The 19798-nt window shown below is 42.6% G+C and overlaps 1 protein-coding gene across 1 annotated transcript in view; it reads left to right on the forward strand.

Moving 5' to 3' along the window:
- Positions 1-19798, forward strand: part of ANO2 (anoctamin 2) — a 397918-nt gene that overhangs the window by 121339 nt on the left and 256781 nt on the right. Inside the window, exons 5-7 of the mRNA XM_053557547.1 lie at positions 1330-1481; positions 3284-3338; positions 5971-6022. Coding sequence (XP_053413522.1) covers positions 1330-1481; positions 3284-3338; positions 5971-6022 — 259 coding nt within the window. The remainder of the gene's footprint in view (positions 1-1329; positions 1482-3283; positions 3339-5970; positions 6023-19798) is intronic.

A 19798-nucleotide genomic window follows, 5' to 3' on the forward strand; every position in this document is an offset into this window, starting at 1 on the left:
TCAGGAACTACCTGGAGGTTCTCAGCTAATCTGAATGGCCTGTAAGGGATGTGCTATGACAGTGTGAGGAGATCATCTTTCTGTCCCTGCCACTCTAGGTCCAAAGGTGCTTGAGAAATGAGCTCTTTGTATTGCAGTGATGAACATGTGTGAAGAGGTTTGGCAGAATGGTCAAGACCTTGATGGCAATGGAGATAATGTTGGAAGCTGCACACTGTTCTCTTCCAGGTTAACTCCTAGCTCAGCAAATGAAGCAGTAATGCAGTCAAGAAAACAGGCTTTGCCAGGGGATTCAAAATGCCATTGATTATAAGCTTGTCTACAGCATCTGTGTGATCCTGGCTTTGCTACCTATCTTTAACATTAACATACACTGAGAGCTAGGCACACAGGGCACAGAGGGGATGCTTAATAAATGGTGTGGGATACTAGAAATAAACAATCTCCTTGTTTCAGAAAGTAGGCTTGCTCTTCTTCTCACACAACTGTATTCAATTATCTTCTTAATTTCGAAGCTCTGAGTTTGTCTTGTTCATACCCTTTGCTGACAGCCATTGTTTTGTGCAGCAGGGTCTCCAAGCACTGGTTTCAGTGTCCCCCTCTGCCACCACCATCTCTATTCCCATCCAAATACACCAGCCCATTTAACCCTCCTCAAACCCAGCTTGAACTTTTCTACTGTTTTGTTTGCCTGGAATTTCTTTGCCTATGTCTGCCTCAGTCACCAAAATTTCTTATAAGATAATGTTAATAGAAATATGATTAAGACAAGATAAAGCAGGCTCAGAAAATGAAATAAAGGCCATCGCTGGAAGCGTTCTCATCTACTGCACAAGACTTTGCATCTACCAAGGTGACTCTATGTGAACTGACCTGGAATGATATCTGTGATACATTGCTAAATGAGAAAAGCAACTTTTAATATCTGGTAAATGTACTTTTTTATGGCTTTGGTTTACTTACCTGAACTATGTTAATTTTATAACTGAAATTAAATTACAATGCATAGGAAAAATGCTTAGAAGAAATAAATGAACTGGGTTATGTTTTAGTTGTTAGACTAGAGAGGTTCTCCCTTGCCTCTACTTACCTTTATTTTATTAAAGAACAGCATGATAACAAAAAAAGATGACCCTTCTATTAAATCCAACTGAAATGTTATTCCTGTCATGATACATTTGTCTAATTCCTCAATTGGAAGTGCTACCTTCTTTCTTTGAACCCTCAAAGCACTTTGCATATCTTTTGTGGCATTTCTTAACTCTATCTTAGTATTTCAAGTATTCAAGTATGAAGACTTTTTTAGACCTGTGGCTTTGTGTTTCCTAGATGTACGAGATCAAAGCAGGAGGCAGCATTGCGAAGAAGTTCAACGCGATTCTGCAGAAGCTCAGCTCGCCTCTGCAGCCCAGAGTCCCAGAGCATAGCAACAACAAGATGAAGAACCTGTCTTACCCATTCTCCAGGGAGAAGATGTACCTGTGAGTGCTGCAGCTGCTGGGCAGGGATGTGAGAGGGGGTGGGAAGGGAAATGGAGTATCATGTCTCCCATTCTGTGCCCCAGACCTGGGGCTCACGCACGTGCCACGTGGCTGGGAGAGAGGAGGATGCAGTAAAACAGCACCCCTGCTCTGTGACCCCGATTCCCCAAGTGACATGGTCCCAAATAGCTCTGGGTATTGTCTAGGGGAGGGGAACCTACCATTTGGCCATTTTCTAGCAGCCTACTCTGAACTTTGAAACTCTGTGAGAAAGTGGTCAGACTCCTGTTCGTCTCCTGTGGGAAAATCTTCTGCCTAATTCTGAGTCTCATAAGGTTTCAGCAGGATGCAGTAAGTCAGAGAGAAGCTCTGGCTTCTGGATTTCTGTATTCCCAGCCTACTCACACACTGACTGACTCTGAGGAGACCCTCTACCCCCACCCAGTCCAGGAGGAGGGAATAAAAGCTCTTCGCAGGAATGGCCATTTGGGAAACATCTGGAAGGGGAGCCATTCCAGGAAATGGGAGAGGCAGCTGCTGAGCATTAACCCTGCTCTAGGAACTAATGAGAGAAGTAACTGTCAGGAGTGATAAGAGAGCCAGAGAAAGGAAAGAGTAGGAAAGCAAAGGAGGTGGAAGGAGCTGCCCTATGCAGGTGGGTGTCAGGTGCCAGGTGAGACAGTAACTCCAGATGCACGTACATGCTGTGGCTTTTGCACATGTTCATCCTGTCATTGAATCCCATGCTTCTCCCCTTTGTGAGGTGGCCAGCCAGATCTAACAGACTTTCTATTAAAGAGAGGAAACCAGGGTCAAAGGCCATACAACCTAAGTGGCTGACTGGGGCTGGCATGGCGGCCGTGGCCTGCTCCTTCTGGACTCTGTGCTGCTTCCTTGCACCCCCTCCCGGGGCCTTTGTTCATACCCTGCTGGAATCTGCACAGTCACCTCCCAGCTGTCTCCATTTCTTCACTGAGCTGTCCTGTAGGACCAGCTCGTGGGCATCTTCCTTTTGAAGAATATTCTGTCCTTCCCAACCAGAAGCATACTCTCTACCCTCTGAGTTTTCATAGCAATGGCCTGACATTACCATGTTCTGCTCTGAATCAATTACTTGGAGACCCTGACCCAGTGACTGGGGGCTCCTGAGAGCTGGGAGTATGTTCCCATCCTTGAGTGTAGCACGCTAAGCATGGCAGACATGCCCTGGGTGCTTTTTTTGAGTGCAAGTTCAATGTGTGAAATTAAAAACAGATGCAAGTCTTCCATAATTAGAAATTTGCCATCTCATGGATGAGAACACAGTGATAACATTAAATGCCATTTTGAAAATACAAAGAATTATAATCCCAACACCCTGAAACTGTACTCTTTTTTTTTTTTGGTGGTTTTCACTGTCTTTGTCCATGAACATTCATACTTTCAGTTTGAAAACTTATCATAGTATCATATTTTTCTTTCATGGTATAATCTTCATCTGTATACAGAGTTTAATAATTATGACTTTTTACTGGCTGCATAATAATCTAGTCTATCGATTTAGAAACTACATCTTCTCTACATAATTTTTAAGGTAAATAATTCTGTAATGAACATTTATTCAAGTTTTTTCTTCTGTTGAATTTATTCCCTAAGATAAATTCCTGTGATCAGTTTTCAGAATTACTGTGTCAAAAAGAGTATAAGTATTGTGAGTGTGTGCACACCTCACACATCTTGCCACGTTGCTTTCTAAAGCTGTGGGGCTGGGGCGACAGTGTTCTCAGGGCAAGGGCAGTGAAATGCTGTCTTGGTGTCTCCAGGTACAACATCCAGGAAAAGGACACCTTCTTCGATAATGCCACCCGAAGCCGCATCGTAAGTACAGGGATGTGCAGTGTTAGGCAAGTGGCGGGGAGAAAGGCTGAGTACCCGTTAGGCAGGGCCTTCTCCCACCCTCCCTGTAACCTCCAGTCATTATTTGCTTGGTGTTGCCTGGCAACTAAGTACCTTAGAGCGTCCCTGGCCCAGCAGCAAAAGAAATAGCAAACAACCTTTTGTGTGTGGGACATAACCACAAGAGGGACTCTACTTAACAAAATCAAATATTTTGACCTGGTTGTTTGTACCCTCACATTAACCTGAAATAAATTTACTTAAAACAACAACAAAACCCAAGAAATAGCAAACAACTGGCCTCACTTTCCATAGGAGAGGAGCATCTTCTTTCTATGGTTCTCCACTGAAGTCCTTCTTAGAGTCAGAAAAACAGGGAATGTGAGAGCTGGTGGGGACTTCGGTTAGGTATCTTCTTGGTTTACAGTTGAGGAAACTGACATTCTGAGAAGCACTTTGAACAAAAACCCCACACAGATTGTTGGGGTCAGAACAAGGATGAGAGAACCAGCCTGTTTGATTGCAGGGCCACTGTGTTTCTTCATGCATTTTCCTTTCTTTCAACCCCAACGACAAGGGATCATGCGAATTTATCTCACAGGGAATGCTAGAGTTAGCCAGTTTGTCCAAGAATAAGATTCCTGGCTCATTCAACAGAAAGCCAGCATTCATCACTGAAGCCCATCTTTTATGGTTGTTTTGCCTTTTATGTTAAGCGTTGATAACAAAAATCTGTTGGTGGCCGTGTCCCTGTGGCCCAAGGCTGAGCTGCAGAACGTCTTTATTCACTGACCACGTCCTAGGGGTCACTTGACCTAGGAGTGGCAGAGAGAAAGGCCCCCCAAGGAATGCTAGACACTTACTCATGCCCACATGGGAGCATGGAAGTGTGTTTCCATTGATCCCTAGGAAAGAACTTTCGTTCTCAAAGGAGAAATAAGGGTTAGATACCCAGAAGGCCCTCCTAGTCAATGGGGTGACTGGAAAGGATAAGAAAGAAAAGAAGGGGCAGGTGACCAGAGGAAGCTACAGAATGTTTCCCAGGGACCCTGAAAACGTGGCCTTAACTCTTACATGAAGGATGGGCAAGAAAACATCTCAGGTCCCTTAGCCTGTTTCAGGAAGGTTTAAAATGGGCATATGATTTCTTTTTTCTTCCTATAGAGAAAGGTGTAAATGTCTCATTTTCTTGATTGATGCTATTACAAGCCAATTAAACTAAATCTCACTGTTGCCTGGGTCCCTCGACTGTGGGGGAGTTATAGGGTGTTGTGGAGATTACTCGATAATTGCAAAGTGCTTGTAAAATAATACAATGCCATATTAATGCTGTTCCTAATTATTATTGCTGTTGAATTACTGCACTGTATTATGAGCAGAATTAAACACTCTTGCACCCCTTTCTGCTGGAAGTTATTTATTTTACCACTCCCTCTCGGTCTATGGCTGGAATACTCAAGTGTAAATAGGCATGAGTAACACATCTAGCATTCATCTCTCCTTCTGGAAGCTTCTTCCTTCTCCTCCTCCCCTTTCCTCAGGCCCCTTGACTGTGAGAAGGGGGATAAAGAGCCTTGAGTTTTGTCCTGGGGTCTGCTCTGCCCTGGGCTTTTGTCAGAAGACCTCGCCCACATCTGCAGGTGTCTTTCCTTTGCCCACTTCTTTCTTGGTGCCTGAGCAGCCCAGCTGTTTGTCACAAAGCAGACTCCGTTGCTGGGCATCTCTGCATAGCCCAGTACAGGCTTGGGACCCACTAGGAGGCCACTAGTTGGCCAGCGGGTTCACACTGACCCACTGATGTCTGTGATTTTTCTGCAGGGAGCACCCCTCTCCTCCCATGTGAGAGACAGGGTCCACTGCAAGCCCCGTAGCCCAGAGTTCCGTGGGCTTCTTCAGGCGTGCAGTGCCCCTGTTCTAAGACAGGAGTCTGGGAAGTCATGCTCCGGCTTGAGAGGAGTGAGGCACAGTGAGGACTCAGAAAGAAGAGCAGAGAATGATAATACCAGGGAGCACACATTCTCTTGACAATACATTTTTCTGTGCTTTGTCCCGTTGGCCCCTCGACTCAGCTGTGTGTGCTAGCTTTGCCACGGAGGCAGAGGCAGGGCCCCCAGAGCTTGCTCAGGACCCCTCTGCATCTGGCCCTACATCCTGTACTGTCCCTGCCACCACCAGGCTCTCTGGGGCAACATGTGCTCCAGGCCGGTGGAGGAGGCACACCCTCCTCACTCTCACCAGGTCCCTGCTAGAGAGTCCCCTTCCTTCCCAGGGGTCCCCCATGTGGGAGGGAGTCTGGCACTCTGTCTGCTGTCCCACCAGGCCAGGCGCTTCCTTCCTGGTCCTCAAGAGGGCCATGTGGTCCCAGGCTGGCCCCCTGCTCTTACCTCCTGCAATTGCCATCCATTCAGAGCCTTTCATTTATTTATTTTTCTAGGGTGGGGCGAGGGGGGGGCGGGATGTGTGAGGGGTGAGATTGTTTCTTCAAAGTTCTCAAGTCTGAGTGGGCTTGACATGTGGTTGGTGAGCTCAGCTGGGTACTCGCTTGGCTTCCCCGTCTCCAGCGGGGATGCCTGGCAGGCAAGGCGTCCTCAGCTCTGCTGTCATCCCCTTTCAGGTGCACGAGATTCTGAAGCGCACAGCCTGCTCCCGAGCCAACAACACGATGGGTAAGGACCCCTTCCCCACCGTGGGCGGGACGCTGGCGGGGCAGGGCCCCGAGGGGCCTGAGCTGCTGCTCTTTCCACAGCTCCCTTGCTGGCAGCAAAGAAGGAAACAAAGGCACGCCCTCCCCCCCCCCGCCCCAGGAGGAGGCTGCTCCAGCTTAGGCTGAGAAGTGCTGTGCGCAGGGGCAGTGGGTGTGGCCTTGCTCCGTGGGGCCCGGGCTGCTCCCAGACCTTCACCCCAGGCCTTGGGTCCTCTCCGTTGTCCTCATAATGGGGCCGCTGCTCTCTCTTTCCCCATCTCCGGTAGTTCTTAATAATCACTGAAAACATGGCAAGTTTTTATTTTTTTATTATTTATTTATTTATTTTCTTGTAGTTTTTGGCCGGGGCTGGGTTTGAACCCGCCACCTCCGGCATATGGGGCCAGCGCCCTACCCCTTTGAGCCACAGACGCCACCCATGGCAAGTTTTTAGTTATTCTTTTTTTTTAAGAAGAAAAGCCCCTTAGAGCTCTATGAGTCCATTTTCCTCACTTCACACATGAAGAAAAAACCCCCCAAAGGGTGTGAATGACTCCTCCAACGGGAGAGTCTGAATGTGCTTCTCCTAAGTTCAGCGTTCTTATCCCCATGGCGGGCTGAAGGTGTTTGCCTTGAGGTTTGTTTCTTAAATAGGAGGGTACTTGTCTTTAAAGCAGGACCTCAGCACTTGAGAGCTTGCAGTGTGAGGCAGGCAGGTGCCAGATACTGACCCAGTGTGTAGAAGACATATGGGATGGCAGAGGTGAGAATGGCCACTGTGCCTGCAACCCCGTGAGGTTGCTCTTTGGAAAACCGTGACCCCACGTGTGAGCACTGACATGTACTGCACAGGAGCCACTCGTAGGGAGAAATGTTTTTTGAAACTTTTGGGAGGACCACCTTCAGAATACACTCTGTGAAGCAAATCTTTGGCTTTTGAGGCAGCTTTGAGTTGAAAAGAGTCCAGGGTGGCTTAGACTCAAGTCTAGTGAATGGAGGAGGCAGTCAGGCTGAGGACAAAGGTGACAGCAACTGCAACTGATGCCCACGAGGAGCTGAGGGGAGCCGTGGGGCCACTATTACATGCTTATCTTTGCCCTGGTAATACTCACCTTCTACTGAATTCCAAATAACACTCCAAGTTTTAAGAACCAAATCTTCTATGCTGTTATTTGTCTGGCGCTTGGTGCCGTGAGGCAAGGACCAGAGAGCAAGGGAGGTCACTGGCCCAGCTTGCGCCCTTCAACATGGACTAATGCCGTCTCCCAGCAGCCAGTTTGTCTCAAGGAATCAAGAGATTTTAGTATGTATTTCGTATTTTCTTGGAGCCTCACCTGAATTTCTTGAATTTATCCTTACTTCTTGCCCAACCCACTTCTCGATTCCTTTCATCTGAATTTCACTCTCTCATACTCCAACATTGTTTCCTCCATTATCATGGGTGACTTTTACTTCCCATACTTCAATGGCCTTTTTCTCAGTCTTCATCCTCCTTGACTTCCTCTATCATTCCTGTCCTTTACTAAGGCTTTGTCTGCCGATAATTGACATCCAAGAAGGTGCTCCCGTGTCTGCCTTCTGGATCACTCTTCCTTGGATTCCTCTTCCTTCCTCCACGTTTTAGTTGTCACCTTCTCCAGGTTCCTTTGGCCTTCCTATTTCCTCCTGGTTCCTCTCTACAGATGACTTGCAACCATCGACTTTTATTCCCTATTCTCTTGATTCCTACCCAGCGTTTCCAACTGATGGATGGACAACTCCATTTAGATGTTCAGTACCTCAAAATCAATATGTCCACTTCTCCCTCTTTCTCTCTCTCACGCCCTCCACTGCTCTTCCTGTTACTATAACCACTGTCCTCTCTATTTTTGCTCATGTTGCTCCCTTTTCCTGAATGTCCTGCTTGTGTCCTTCCCCAGTGTCACCCATGCCCATCTCCAGATCAAACATCACTGTCCTCCAAGTGTTCCCTTCATTCCTTCTCCTTGGCAAACTCAATCTCATTTTTGCTTCTTACTTATGCCCAGGGCTTAGACTCCTAAGACTCCTTTAGATGTGTCTGCATCATATTTTATGCCCCAATGTACCCAGATGCCTGCCTTGCACATTCTACTCAGTGGATTTGATTTAGAGAATTAATTTAAAAATATCTAGCCTATTAGCCCCACAGAAGTTGCCAGTAAGTTCCTGACTACACGTGTCCTGGACAAATGACTTAACTTCTCTGCATCTCACTTTCCTTTTATATAAAATGGGGATAATAATATTTATCTTACAGAGTTTTTATAAAGATTAAATTGGCAGCTGTTGGCTTGCTTTGTAAACTGGAAAGTCCTTATGAACTGAAGGTTATTTTAGGGGACAGTCTCCATGTTGCTTTAATACTAAGATTTTCTTGTTTGTTTCTGTTTTTTTTTTTTAGCTGAAAGTTTTTATCCTGTGAGGATCTGAGGAATTTTGTTTCTGTGTGTGTATAATGTCTCAAAGTCAAACATCACTGGGATTTTGTTGCTAAGTGGTTCAGAAATTTGTCTTTCCTTTTTGACTTTAAAAAACATATATTGAGCTCCTGGTATGTGTCAGATGATGTTGTGAAAAGCAAGGGATGCCAGGATTAATTGAACTAATTACTACCCTTGAGGGGCTCTCAGGTTAACCATGCAGACAGACCTGTAACAGACGATCGTGAGGTGATGTGGCAGGTGCTGTACCCAAGACACGCATGGAGTGTAGTGGAGCACAGAGGAGGAAGCAATTAATGTCACTGTACACATCCAAGTGCCAATGTAAATTATCTGTTAATAATATTAGTCCCATAGCACCCAGAGAAAGTAGGTATGTCAGGAGTGATCATCCCCAGTTACAAAGCAGATACATGACTTGTTTAGGGTCATATGTTGAGCTGGAATTGTCAGAACTGGGTCTAGAACTTAGGTACTCTTTTTCCAATCCTATTTCCTTACAAACTAAGAGTAGAGTTCAGCTCAATCCTTAAACTCTGCTAATTGCACAGTAGCTGCTGGTGACTTACTAACTTTGTTAGGTTACTAACTGAACCTCTCTGCTTCTCAGCAGAGGAGAAAACCCTAAGGCCAATGTGCTAGTGGTTTCATGTCTGCCTATGAAAACCAAATACCCTATAAGCATTTTGGCCAATTCACCAACCTTACTTAGAAGATCAAAAAGGATGAGGAATGTGATAACTCAAGATAATACAGACCTTGGAGCCACTGGGTAAATTTAGATTTTATTGTCCTTCTCTCTGGTTTTATAAGGGGTGGAGGGGAAGCACAAATGTCTAGAATTGGCTTAGATTCCTCCAGAGGATTGTTGTTTTCTGAAAAGAAGAGAAAAAGGGAGACTCGGACTGTATGCGGAACTATAGGTATTTTCATCGATCCTTCATAACTCTTAGAATCGCCTTTTATATATATCGTCATTACTTTTGTGGGCAACTTACAAAGCTTCATTTCTTTTTTCATCATACCCAATTCAAAAATTAGAATATGGAAAAGATCATAAGATAATCATATTTTAGAAATATATCTATTGATCTAGCATTATCACTTTTTTCTTTGTAGACAATACATTTTTTATTGAATTCCTACTTGCGCAAAACATTAACCTGTAGACATGTGGTATGTATTGATCTGTTTAAACTCCTGCCTTGTCCCACAGAATTCTGAGGGACAGAATGAAACGATGTAACATAAATAGTAAATTAAAAAATAAAAACCAGGAAAAACACAAACTAAAATAGAATGTCAAAACTAGGAGGAAAAACTAGAATACAGATATTCAAACCATAAGGTCCTCTAGTTTCCACAGGTGAGCTGCAAATTTAACTTTGACCCAAGAGAAAGGGGAGCACGGTCAGTGTGTAACTCTGCCTGTCTGCAGCAGCTACTTCTGTAAATGTCTTTCTAAAATCTATCGCACAATTCCCTGCTTCTTATGTAGAACATATCTGCATATATTCTCCATATAAACGGGTATGTAAATTTTTCTGGATGGTTCAAGATCATTATTATGAACACAAGGTTTTTTATGTTCTCTGGAGGACTGTTTGAGTATCATTCAGATTGCTTTCCCCACACTGCTCTGATTTCTTGAATTTTTGACTCTTGTAACCTCCCTCCCTGAGTTTTACTCTTTCGGTTTTGCGTTTGCAGTTTTGGAGACACAAAACCAAGCTCATTAGAATTTTGGGACAAGTGAGTGTGAAAGGAGGGTCTGAAGGATTCTGCTGTGGATAAGGTGTGGCACATTTAGGAATGGGTTTTATGAAATCTACTTTAGCTGTGCCTAGATATTGTTTCTCTCTTTCAAGTTTTCTGTTGTGAGAGCTGAGATTACCAGACAAGAGATCTCTCTACAACTAAGGTATTACTGTGACCAAAATAATAAGGGTCCCCTCGCATGTGTACAGTTGTATGCTTTTCAAAACACTGCTGTGCTCATTATCTCATTTGGGGTTAGCCTCAAAAGATATTAACCAATCTCACAACAAAGAGATTAACTGGCATTCCTACAGTGAAAGATTTAGAGCCAGATTTATAACCTAGGTTTCTTGGCTGTTTTTCATTGCTTTTTATTTTTTTATTTAATCATAGCTGTGTACATTAATGCAATCATGGGGTACAAGGTGCTGGTTTTATATACAATTTGAAATATTTTCATCAAACTGGTTAACATAGCCTTCATGGCATTTTCTTAGTTATTTTTATTTGTTTATTTATTTTTTATTAAATCATAGCTGTGTACATTAATGCGATCATGGGGCACCATACACTGGTTTTATAGACCGTTTGACACATTTTCATCACACTGGTTAACATAGCCTTCCTGGCATTTTCTTAGTTATTGTGTTAAGACATTTACATTCTACATTTACTAAGTTTCACATATACCCTTGTAAGATGCACCGCAGATATAATCCCACCAATCACCCTCCCTCCGCCTAGATCCCCCCTCCCTCCCCTCCCTTTCCCCTTCCCCCTATTCTTAGGTTATAACTGGGTTATAGCTTTCATGTGAAAGCCATAAATTAGTTTCATAGTAGGGCTGAGTACATTGGATACTTTTACTTCCATTCATGAGATACTTTACTAAGAAGAATATGTTCCAGCTCCATCCATGTAAACATGAAAGAGGTAAAGTCTCCATCTTTCTTTAAGGCTGCATAATATTCTGTAGTGTACATATACCACAATTTATTAATCCATTTGAGGATCAATGGGCACTTGGGCTTTTTCCATGACTTAGCAATTATGAATTGGGCTGCAATAAACATTCTGGTACAAATATCTTTGTTATGATGTGATTTTTGGTCTTCTGGGTATATGCCTAGTAGAGGAATTATAGTATTGAATGGCAGATCTATTTTTAGATCTCTAAGTGTTCTCCAAACATCTTTCCAAAAGGAATGTATTAATTTGCATTCCCACCAGCAGTGTAGAAGTATTCCCTTTTCTCCACATCCACGCCAACATCTCTGGTCGTGGGATTTTGTGATATACGCTAATCTTCCTGGAGTTAGATGATATCTCAAAGTAGTTTTGATTTGCACTTCTCTGATGATTAAAGATGATGAGCATTTTTTCATATGTCTGTAGGCCATGCACCAGTCTTCTTCAGAGAAGTTTCTCTTCAAGTCCCTTGCCCAGCCTGCGATGGGATCATTTGTTCTTCTCTTGCTTATACGTTTGAGTTCTCTGTGGATTCTGGTTATTAAACTTTTGTCGGAGACATAACCTGCAAATATCTTCTCCCATTCTGAGGGCTGTTTGCTTGCTTTACTTACTGTGTTCTTGGCTGTGCGAAGCTTTTTAGTTTGATCAGGTCCCAGTAGTGTATTTTTGAAGCTGCTTCAATTGCCCGGGGGGTCCTCCTCATAAAATACTTGCCCAGACTGACTTCTTCAAGGGTTTTCCCTGCACTCTCTTCTAGTATTTTTATAGTTTCATGTCTTAAGTTTCAGTCTTTAATCCAGTGAGAGTCTATCTTAGTTAATGGTGAAAGGTGTGGGTCCAGTTTCAATCTTCTACAGGTTGCCAGCCAGTTCACCCAGCACCATTTGTTAAATAGGGAATCTTTTCCCCACTGAATGTTTTTAATTGGCTTGTCAAAGATCAAATAACAGTAAGTACCTGGATTCATCTCTTGGTTCTCTATGCTTTTCCAGACATTTACTTCTCTGTTTTTGTGCCAGTACCATGCTGTTTTGATCACTATCGATTTATCGTATAGTCTGAGGTCTGGTAGCATGATTCCTCCTGCTTTGTGTTTATTTCTGAGTAATGTCTTGGCTATTCAAGTTTTTTTCTGATTCCATATAAAACGAAGTATTATTTTTTTCAAGATCTTTATGACAGTGGAGCTTTAATAGGGATTGCATTAAAATTGTATATTGCTTTGGGTAGTATGGATATTTTAACAATGTTGATTCTTCCCAGCCATGAGCATGGTATGTTTTTCTATTTGTTAACATTTTCAACTATTTCTTCTCTTAGAGTTTCATAGTTCTCTTTATAGAGATCTTTCACGTCCTTTGTTAGATAAACTCCCAAATATTTCATCTTCTTTGGCACTACTGTGAACGGAATAGAGTTCTTAACTGTTTTTTCAGCTTGACTATTGTTGGTATAAATAAAGGCTACCGATTTATTAATGTTAATTTTGTAACCTGAGATGCTGCTGTATTCCTTGATCACTTCTAAGAGTTTTTTAGTAGAATCCCTGGTGTTTTCCAGATATACAATCATATCATCTGTGAAGAGCGAAAGTTTGATCTCTTCTGACCCTATATGGATACCCTTGATGGCCTTTTCTTCCCTAATTGCAGTGGCTAAAACTTCCATTACAATGTTAAAGAGCAGTGGAGACAATGGGCAGCCTTGTCTGGTTCCTGATCTGAGTGGAAATGATTTCAATTTAACTCCATTCAATACGATATTGGCTGTGGGTTTGCTGTAGATGGCCTCTATCAGTTTAAGAAATGTCCCTTCTATACCAGTTTTCTTAAGTGTTCTGATCATGAAGGGATGCTGGATATTATCAAAAGCTTTTTCTGCATCAAGTGAGAGAATCATATGGTCTTTGTTTTTTAATTTGTTTATGTGCTGAATTATACTTATAGATTTATGTATGTTGAACCAGCCTTGAGACCCTGGGATAAAATGGACTTTGTCATGATGTATAATTTGTTTGATGTGTTGCTGGATTCTGTTTGTTAGGATCTTGTTGAATATTTTTGCATCTATATTCATTAATGATATTGGTCTATAATTTTCTTTTCTTGTTGGGTATTTTCCTGGTTTGGGGATCAGGGTGATGTTTGCTTCATAGAACGTGTTCGGTAGTCCTCCTTCTTTTTCTACATTTTGGAATAGGTTGAGTAATATAGGTACTAATTCCTCTAAATGTTTGGTATAATTCTGACGTGAAGCCACCTGGTCCCAGGCTTTTCTTTTTAGGGAGGTTTTGTATGGTTGATGCTATTTCCGAACTTGATATGGGCCTGTTCAACATTTCCACTTGATTCTGGCTAAGTCTTGAAAGGCGACGTGTTTCCAAGTATTGGTCAATTTCCTTCAGATTTTCATATTTCTGAGAATAAAGTTTCTTGTAATATTCATTAATGATTTTTTGAATTTCTGAGGAGTCTGTTGTTATTTTGTCTTTGTCGTTTCTGATTGATGAGATTAGAGATTTTACTCTCTTTTTCCTGGTTAGGTTAGCCAAAGGTTTATCTATTTTATTGACCTTTTCAAAAAACCAGCTTTTTAATTTATTGATCTGTTGTATAATTCTTTTGTTTTCAATTTCATTTAATTCTGCTCTAATTTTGCTTATTTCTTTTCTTCTAGTGGGTTTGGGGTTGGAATGTTCTTCCTTTTCCAGTTGCTTGAGATGTCCCATTAAGTTGTTAACTTCCTCTCTTTCCGTTCTCTTGAGGAAGGCTTGCAGTGCTATAAATTTCCCTCTTAGGACTGCCTTTGTGGTATCACAGAGGTTCTGATAATTCGTGTCCTCATTGTCGTTTTGTTCCAAAAATTTGGCAATTTCCTTCTTAATCTCATCTCTGACCCAGCTATCATTCAGCATAAGGTTATTTAACTTCCGTGTTTTTGTATGAGTATGCAGATTCCTGTTGTTACTGAGCTCAACTTTTATTCCATGGTGGTCAGAGAAGATGCAAGGAATAATTTCTATTCCTTTAAATTTACTGAAGTTAGACTTGTGACCTAAGATGCGATTGATTTTGGAGTATGTTCTGTGGACTGGTGAGAAGTATGTGTATTCAGTTTTGTTGGGTTGAAATGTTCTGTAGATGTCCGCTAAATCCAAATGTTGGATGGTTAGGTTTAAATCTAAAATTTCTTTGCTCAGCTTCTTATTGGAGGATCTATCCAACACTGCCAGAGGAGTGTTGAAATCTCCGACTATCATGGAGCTGGAGGAAATCAAGTTGTTTATGTCTGTTAGAGTTTCTCTTATAAATTGAGGTGCATTCTGGTTGATTGCATAAATATGAATAATTGAAATCTCATCATATTGAGTATTACCCTTAACAAATATGAAGTGACCATTCTTATCCTTCCTTACTTTTGTTGGTTTAAAGCCTATTGTATCTGCAAATAGAATTGCAAAACCTGCTTTTTTCTGATTACCATTTGCCTGAAATATGGACAACCATCCTTTCACCCTCAGTATATATTTGTCTTTTAAGGTGAGATGTGACTCTTGTATGCAGCAAATATCTGGCCTGAGTTTTCGTATCCAGTCAGCTAACCTGTGCCTCTTTAGAGTACAGTTTAAGCCATTCACGTTAATGGAGAATATTGATAAGTCTGGTAAAATTTTGGGTATCGAGTTTTTTGAAAGTCCAGTGGGCATTTTTAATCCTTTCGCCACTGTGGAAGTTGGAGTTTGATCAAAAGTTTCTGAGTGAGTTTACTTTTGTGGTAGAGGATTGGGCTGGTAGTTATGGAGGATAGGTCTGAGAATATCCTGAAGAGCTGGTTTGGTTATGGCAAATTTCTTCAACATATGGATGTCATTAAAGTATTTAATTTCTCCATCATAAATGAAACTCAGTTTAGCTGGATACAGGATCCGGGGTTGAAAGTTATTTTGCTTTAGGAGATTAAAAGTCGATGACCACCCTTTTCTGGCTTGAAAAGTTTCAGCAGAGAGATCTGCAGTCATTCTAATATTCTTCCCTTTGTAGGTAATGGATTTCTTACATCTGGCTGCTTTGAGAATTTTCTCCTTCATATTAACTTTAGTGAAGTTCATTATGATATGCCTGGGGGATGTCTTATTGGGATTGGAGTCATGCTGGGGTTCTGAAACTGTGTGCTATCTGAATTTCAGAATCTCTTGGCATGTCTGGAAAATTCTCTTTCATAATTTCATCGAGAAGATCCTCTGTGCCTGGCGAGGCCACTTCATCACTTTCAGGGATTCCAATGAGGTGGATATTAGCCTTCTTTGAATTATCCCAGAGCTCTCTGAGAGAATGATCCATTTTTGCTCTCCATTTCTCTTCCCCTTTGAGAGTTTGGGAGTGTTCAAAGGCTTTGTCTTCAATGTCAGAAATCCTTTCTTCTGCTTGCTCCACTCTGTTACTGAGGGATTCTACTGTATTTTTCAGATTTTTGAGGGCTGCAAATTCTTGCTGCAGCGTGTCAAAATCTTTGGTGGTTTTGTCTTTAAATTCGTTAAATTCTTGAGATAACTTTTGAATTTCTCCTCTAATTTCTAATTCCAACTTTTGAATTGCTGCTTGAATTTCTAATTCCAAATTGCCTCCATTTTATTAATCTTGTTTGCAATTCAAATTCTGAATTCGATTTCTGACATCTCGGCCAGCTGTTTATGAATGGGATCTTTAGTTACATCTGCCATACCTTTCCTTGGGGGGGGTTGATCTATGTTGGTTATTCATGTTATCAGAGTTTTCCTGATGATTCTGTCCCATGATTGTTTTGCACCGTTTGATTTTCCCCCTGGAGCTTCGTCGAGGACTTGTACAGTGCTATGGCCTGAGAAACTGGGGCCCTGTTTGGTGTGGTGGGGCTAAGTGGTCCTGTCTTGTTTTCAGCTAGTTTCTGTTTGACCCTAGTGAAACAGTTACTTTGGGTTGAAGTCTCAGGGGGCCTATGTTTCCATCCCAGATCTGTTCCGTGGTGGTAGCCACCTGCATTTTCTTAGTTATTGTGTTAAGATATTTATATTCTACACCTAGTGAATTTCACATGTATCCTTGTAAGATGCACCATAGGTGTGTTTCATTGCTTTTTAAATCAATCAATTAATAGATGGATAAAGTTACTGGGAAATGTTTCCTGGAGAGGTGGAAGCTGAGGTCTTCCCAATGTAAGATCCATTCATTCATTCAACAAATATTTCCTGAGTCCCTGCTGTGTGCGTTCATATTGTAGAACTAGAGAATAGAGTAGTCAATCAAACTGACAATACGCCATATTTTCTGTATCAGTGTCTGTAAAGGCCCTAGATCTGCATTTCTAACAAGATACCCAGGTGATTCATAGAAACTCTAAAGTGGGCTAACAGATAAAGATTATGACAAAAATAAAGATAGGGTGGGCTGCTGTGGGCTTTTTGATTGACTTATACTTGAAAATGTAGAGTAGTGCAGAGAACTCTGCCCCTTGGAGATTTGACTCCTGGTGTTCTCAAGGATAACCAAGTCTGTCTGTGAAGGGCGAGATTTTTATTATTTTTCTAGTATTGTATGATCATTCAGCATTCATCTCCTTTTTAATGCTCTAGCCAGCAGCCAGGTATCTCAGACTTTTCCTCACACTTTTGAGGGTGTTTAAAATTAATTGAAAAGACAAAGACAACTGAACTGACCTTGAAAAAGTATAGGTGGACTGACATTTACTGATGGTCTAACTTTTAACTTTTTATGATTCTTCTGTAACCTCAGGAGGGACAACTCAATCATTCCCTCTCATATATCCATGGAAGTAGGGAACTAGGAACTACCGTCCACAATATTCAGACTCTGAAAACATTTGTGAGTTTGGGTTCTGCATGGTGGCAGAAGCCTGTGAGTGATTGTAAACTCGATTCAGCCTGTGATGCCTCTTTAATCAATGTCATGTTTCCTAAGGTCATCTGTCAGGGTCCTGGAAGTTTACTCTATCATTGAATGATTTAAAGTGCACTTTGCCATGGAGAGAAACCCAAGCCTCCTTGACCATATCAGAGTGAGACAAACACCTTTCTTGCTCTTTCATATGGAAGTTATTATTGCTTTTTCATGGACAAAAAATCACAGATTGATGGAGCTACATTTTCATGGACACTTTGGTGTCATGGCATTTAAAAAAATGTATGCTTTGGGCTTCTCCCCTCCCCACTCAGGAGACGATGTCTTAATTATTTTGACCGAACCCAGACCATATTGTGTGTTGTAAACATCTGGTTTATCATTCATCTAGCTGAACTGGTTTATATTTTGTTAGAAGAAAAGGCTTGGGATTAAAGGCATTTGAGTAATTAAGCACACGTCAAGACAATTTGGTGATGGGTAAATATAGTCTCTGTTAAACGCACCGTCTGGGGGCTCTGTTTTAGATTTACGTCCGGCTGGAGTGCAGGATGAAAGCACAACGCCCGGTGGACTGGGCCCTGTTCTGGGGAGGGGGAATCAAAACCAAATGGGTTTTTAGGAGTACAGCACCATTTCTCTAAGTACCTGTCCTGGTGGATAAAAGTTTCCTTTGAGTTTGGCCTGAGGGAATAGTACCGTTGTCCCTGTCACCCAGCAGTACTTGCAGGTTTAATGAGATTCTCTTTGGGAGGCAGACCATAAACTCCTGTGCTTGGGTTGTTCCTTTGTGTCCAGGAAACCAGAGATGTGTCTGAAGCTAAATGCTGGGGCTTGGGCTTTATACAATGAGTTTGTGTTTTCAGGCACCAGAGCTGGGGCCTGAGCCCACCCTGGTCATATTTCTTGGCCCCGACCCCTAGGGACACAGAGGGACAGTGATGTTTGGCCTAATTGTGTCAGGCTATGTAGAGGTATGTCTGTGCTGGGCAGTAAGGAAGCAGGAGGCTTTTTCTCTGTTCTAAGCAACAGGCATGAAGTACTTGGTGACTGGAAGGAGAGATGGGTGCAGAGATTTGGGGAATCAGTGAGGGATGCTCAGGGGCCATGCACTGTTTGAGCTGAGCCACTGCTTCTCTTTAGGGCAACAGGGAAAGGAAAATGTCCTCAGTGTTTCCTCCTTCTCCCTGGCCCTCATTCCGGGAGTAATAAGACAAAAGTTTGGGTCTCTCTCTCTCTCTCTCCCTGGGTCTAGACCAGAGAGGAAAGAATATAGACGTAATCCTGAAGAAGAAAGCTTTGCCATTATGGCCAGATGGATGGTGCATGATGGAACCAATTAGCCCATTTTTGCTGAAAAGAAAGAAAAAAAAATCAGAATTTCAATTTTCAAAGCAGGGATTCTTTAAAAAACGTTTGATTATTTTCTTCTTCTTTCAAACTGATTTCCATGCTTGTTTGGGGGTAGAATCTTGGTTTCTGAAGTCTGTGGGTGAACCAAGAGCCCAAAGCGGTCCCCATCCTTGAGTGAAGTTGAGGATAAAGTTACTTTCCTGTTTGCCTCCCCCAGACCCCCTTCTCATGTGCATTCTCTCCTCCTTCCCCCAGTGGGGTTGGTGGGCATCACTCATATGAGACCACCTGAAAAGTAGGAGGTACTCAGCCACAGGTGACAGAGAAATACTCAGTGACAGTGAAAGTTCTGGATATTGGAGTTGGGAAAACTCAGGTTTCATTTCTGAGTCTTTGCTCCAAGGCAGAGGACCTTGTGCCTGGGCTTCCTGTGTTGGGCTGCAGACTAATCAGCTAGAGTGTAAAGAGTCTTCATCAGCATAGGCAGCTCAGTGACGGGGTGAGGAAGGTGAGTGCCTGCAATAAATCAGAAGAGATACTGAGAGAACTGTAGCCGCAGGGCTGGGGACTGAGTGGGACACACAGGTGAGAGGGCAGGCCCCTGGGGAACAGAAAACAATGAGCAAACAACATCCTAGAAGTGAAGCAAGTCACCCACTTCCTTTTGTGCCACACAAAAGGAGATTTCTGTGAGATGGGGGGTGGGATGCATAGCTTTAGAGCCCCAATAACTTGAGATCTTTCCGAGAATCTGGCAAACAGGACCAGGCAGGTTGTTGGTCTAATGCTTCCAGACAGTCTGCTACTGTACAAAGCCAAGCTGAGAATTAGCAGAAGAGCTAAGTAGGTGAAACACCTGTTTGAGTTTTTCCATGCAGTTTGGGAACTGTCTTCAGCATATATGTAGCTCCTTGGCAACTATGGACTGTGAGCCCAGGGGTTGGGTGGGGTGATTCCTGGGGTATAGTCTAGCGGGGGTCCTACTCGTCTGTGATGCTTCAAAGCCCCTCCAGGCTTGGTACTCCTCTCATTGATTATTGTAGAGGGGCTTCACATTGCTGTGGTTATGGCTCTTGAACTGATTAATGATGCTCGTGAAATTTTAGTCCCATGAGTAAGACAAATCTGCAGCTCATGGAACCTCCAGGGCAAGCCCCACCCCCCACCCGTCTCCCTTTACCCACCCTTGGCTCCTCTCAATCCCCAAAGTTATTTTTCATGTTTTACTTGCATGCCAAGGGGGAAACTCAAAATTAGGAAAGGACTGGCTGTTTGGTGACACAGCAGCCCCAGAACACTCAGCTTTCAACTCGTGGGAAG

This window comes from Nycticebus coucang, chromosome 12, assembly GCF_027406575.1.
Source record: "Nycticebus coucang isolate mNycCou1 chromosome 12, mNycCou1.pri, whole genome shotgun sequence".
Lineage (NCBI taxonomy): Eukaryota > Metazoa > Chordata > Mammalia > Primates > Lorisidae > Nycticebus > Nycticebus coucang.